General features: G+C 36.9%; 1 protein-coding gene across 1 annotated transcript; it reads left to right on the top strand.

Annotated features, from left to right (window-relative positions):
• Positions 1-14: 14 nt before the first annotated feature.
• LOC129580024 (BTB/POZ domain-containing protein 3-like) lies at positions 15-1,701 on the top strand. The gene is made up of 2 exons (XM_055470220.1): positions 15-92; positions 193-1,701. The coding sequence occupies exon 2, from the start codon at positions 229-231 to the stop codon at positions 1,576-1,578; it is 1,350 nt and encodes a 449-aa protein (XP_055326195.1). The 5' UTR covers positions 15-92; positions 193-228; the 3' UTR covers positions 1,579-1,701.
• Positions 1,702-2,349: the final 648 nt, after the last annotated feature.

Below are 2,349 nucleotides of genomic sequence, written 5' to 3'. Positions count from 1 at the left end.
AAATGTCATGTTGCAGCCGAACATTCATTTTCTCTCTGGAAACCGGTAAATTTGAACACAAACATCGAGCATAACCTCAACCACAGTTGGAAGTGAGTGAAAGTGAATTTCTGTTTGAATGTTTTCTAATTCAACTCAAGTCCAATTTCAAATCAATGAAATATGTAACACATTGTGTCGTTCATTTTGCAGTACATTTGTCGTAAGGAAGGAACACAGTCAACAATAATGCCAGTTTTTGATCCACTAAACAGTGACTACGCAACTCAACTATTTGCGACGATTGGAGAAAAGTTGTACTTGAACTCTGAAGTGGCCGATGTTCACTTTGTCTTCGAGTCAAATGATGACAACGAACGAGTCCCGGCACATAAAGCCCACTTGATGACCGGAAGCGATGTCTACGCCAAAATGTTCAGTGGATCATGGAAAGAGATGGATACGGTGAAGGTTGGCGATGTATCGGCTGCTGCCTTCAAGGAATTTCTCCAGTTTTTCTACTTTGGCCAAGTTAAGCTAACGATGGAAAACGTCGCCGCAGTGATGAATCTCGGTGAAATGTACAATGTGACCGAGTGTTTGACAGTGTGCACCAAATTCCTGAAAAACAATCTAAACGATGACAACGTTTGCCGAAACTATGGATTAGCAATACTCTTCAACCAAGACGATCTTAAGCAGTCGTGTGAAACGGTTATCGGACTCAACACAAATGCTGTGCTCAAGTCAACTGGTTTTTTGTCATGCGATCAAAAAGTCTTGGTCGAGATTTTGAGACTGAATTGGTTGTCGTGCACAGAGATCGAGCTCTTCGAGGCATGCATGTATTGGGTCAAAGCAACTGTCGAGGAGGGCGATTTAACCAAGGAACTGATGCAAGTTAAACTCGGTGATTCACTTTATGGTATTCGATTTGGATCGATGTCATTCGAAGAATTTGGAGCGCTGATGCCAGCATATGGACATCTGTTCGTGGGCAACGAACTTGTGGACATCATTCAAATGATTACAAACAAAGAATTCCAAGCGGCAATGTTCAATGGAAATCGCGAGAAGCGCAGCGATTCAAATCCATGGGAAACGAATGAATGGTTTTATTGCAATCGATTGCTCTCGACATATAAAGTGATTAAACCATATTTTATCAAAAATTTGGAAACAACCAAGTTCTCCAGCAACGAGCCATTTTTGCTAATAGGTTTCACTATTCAATACATTAAAATCTACCGTGACGGAAAATACACTAAGTGTGAAGAGGTTTCAACAGAAATTACTATAGTCGAAATGTCCGTTCCCTATGATTCTAAAAAAGAAGTGGTGATGTACAATGGGGAAGCAAAATTGACAAGTAATGAGTTTCCGTTATCCACACCGCTTCTTATTAGACCTGGATTTTTGTACGAAATTCGATTGAAGCAAAATCCCCCGGAAAATTGTGCAATTGGCCTTCCACTAAAATCTGAAGTCCAGATGAATGATGTCATCACCATTCAATTTCATGATGACCCATTGATACCAGACGATATATCGCCGACAAATTTAATATACAGACTGCATTTCAACAAAATCGGAAAGTAGCATATGTCAGAGTTGTAATCAATTTCATTGCTACCAAACATTACCTGATTGATATTGGGTTTGCTATTGTGATGAAATTACTTATTCTATTTTAAATGAGTTCAATAAATAAATAGTCCAAAATAATAAGTGAAGTTGTTCAAGGGTTTTACTTTTTTGAATTGCTCAAAGGTTTTTCTTACTTTTCAAAGGATTGTTCAAAAATTCCGCTATATTCCAAATCAAACTGAAATCTTATAATACTTTCGCTTGAACCGATAAAAGTTTTTGGTAAACATATTTATGGGAGTTTGAAAAAATGACGCTTCAGCTGATGAAAATGAGTAAACGACTAGTTTGGGAAGTGTCATGGAAGAAAATGGGATCTGTCGAAAATCAAGCGTGATTGTCTACAAACGTAATGAGATACAATAAGGAGTTTTTGATAATTTTAAGCCATTTTCAGTAAATAAGCCTAAATCTATAGGATCAAATGGACTTATACCGATGGTTATTCTCAATGCATACAACACGCATGAAGTTCGAACCATAAACATCAAATTGAAACACATCAATTCTGAACATGATAAACATTTTAATTGATTGCGATTGAATTTTTCAACGATATTGCTTGTATTCTTCATCGAAATAAATGAAACAAATGTTTGCTTGTAGAGATTTGATTTTACATCTCTTGCATTAGAAGAAAACATCCAGATTTTCAAATTGAATTGAGAGACAATAAACAAAATTGACATTTGCTCTAGCGATAGATATCAGTTTTTGTTTTTA

This window comes from Sitodiplosis mosellana, unplaced genomic scaffold (assembly GCF_009176505.1).
Source record: "Sitodiplosis mosellana isolate CC-2019 unplaced genomic scaffold, AAFC_SMos_1.0 Smas_scaffold_6911, whole genome shotgun sequence".
Taxonomy (NCBI): Eukaryota; Metazoa; Arthropoda; class Insecta; order Diptera; family Cecidomyiidae; genus Sitodiplosis; species Sitodiplosis mosellana.
Note: the sequence above shows the minus strand (reverse complement) of the source record. Positions and strands in the feature narration are given on the sequence as shown.

Excerpts from the sequence above, each read along its gene's own strand:
- LOC129580024 (XM_055470220.1), top strand. The coding sequence starts at position 229 with ATGCCAGTTTTTGATCCACTAAACAGTGACTACGCAACTCAACTATTT.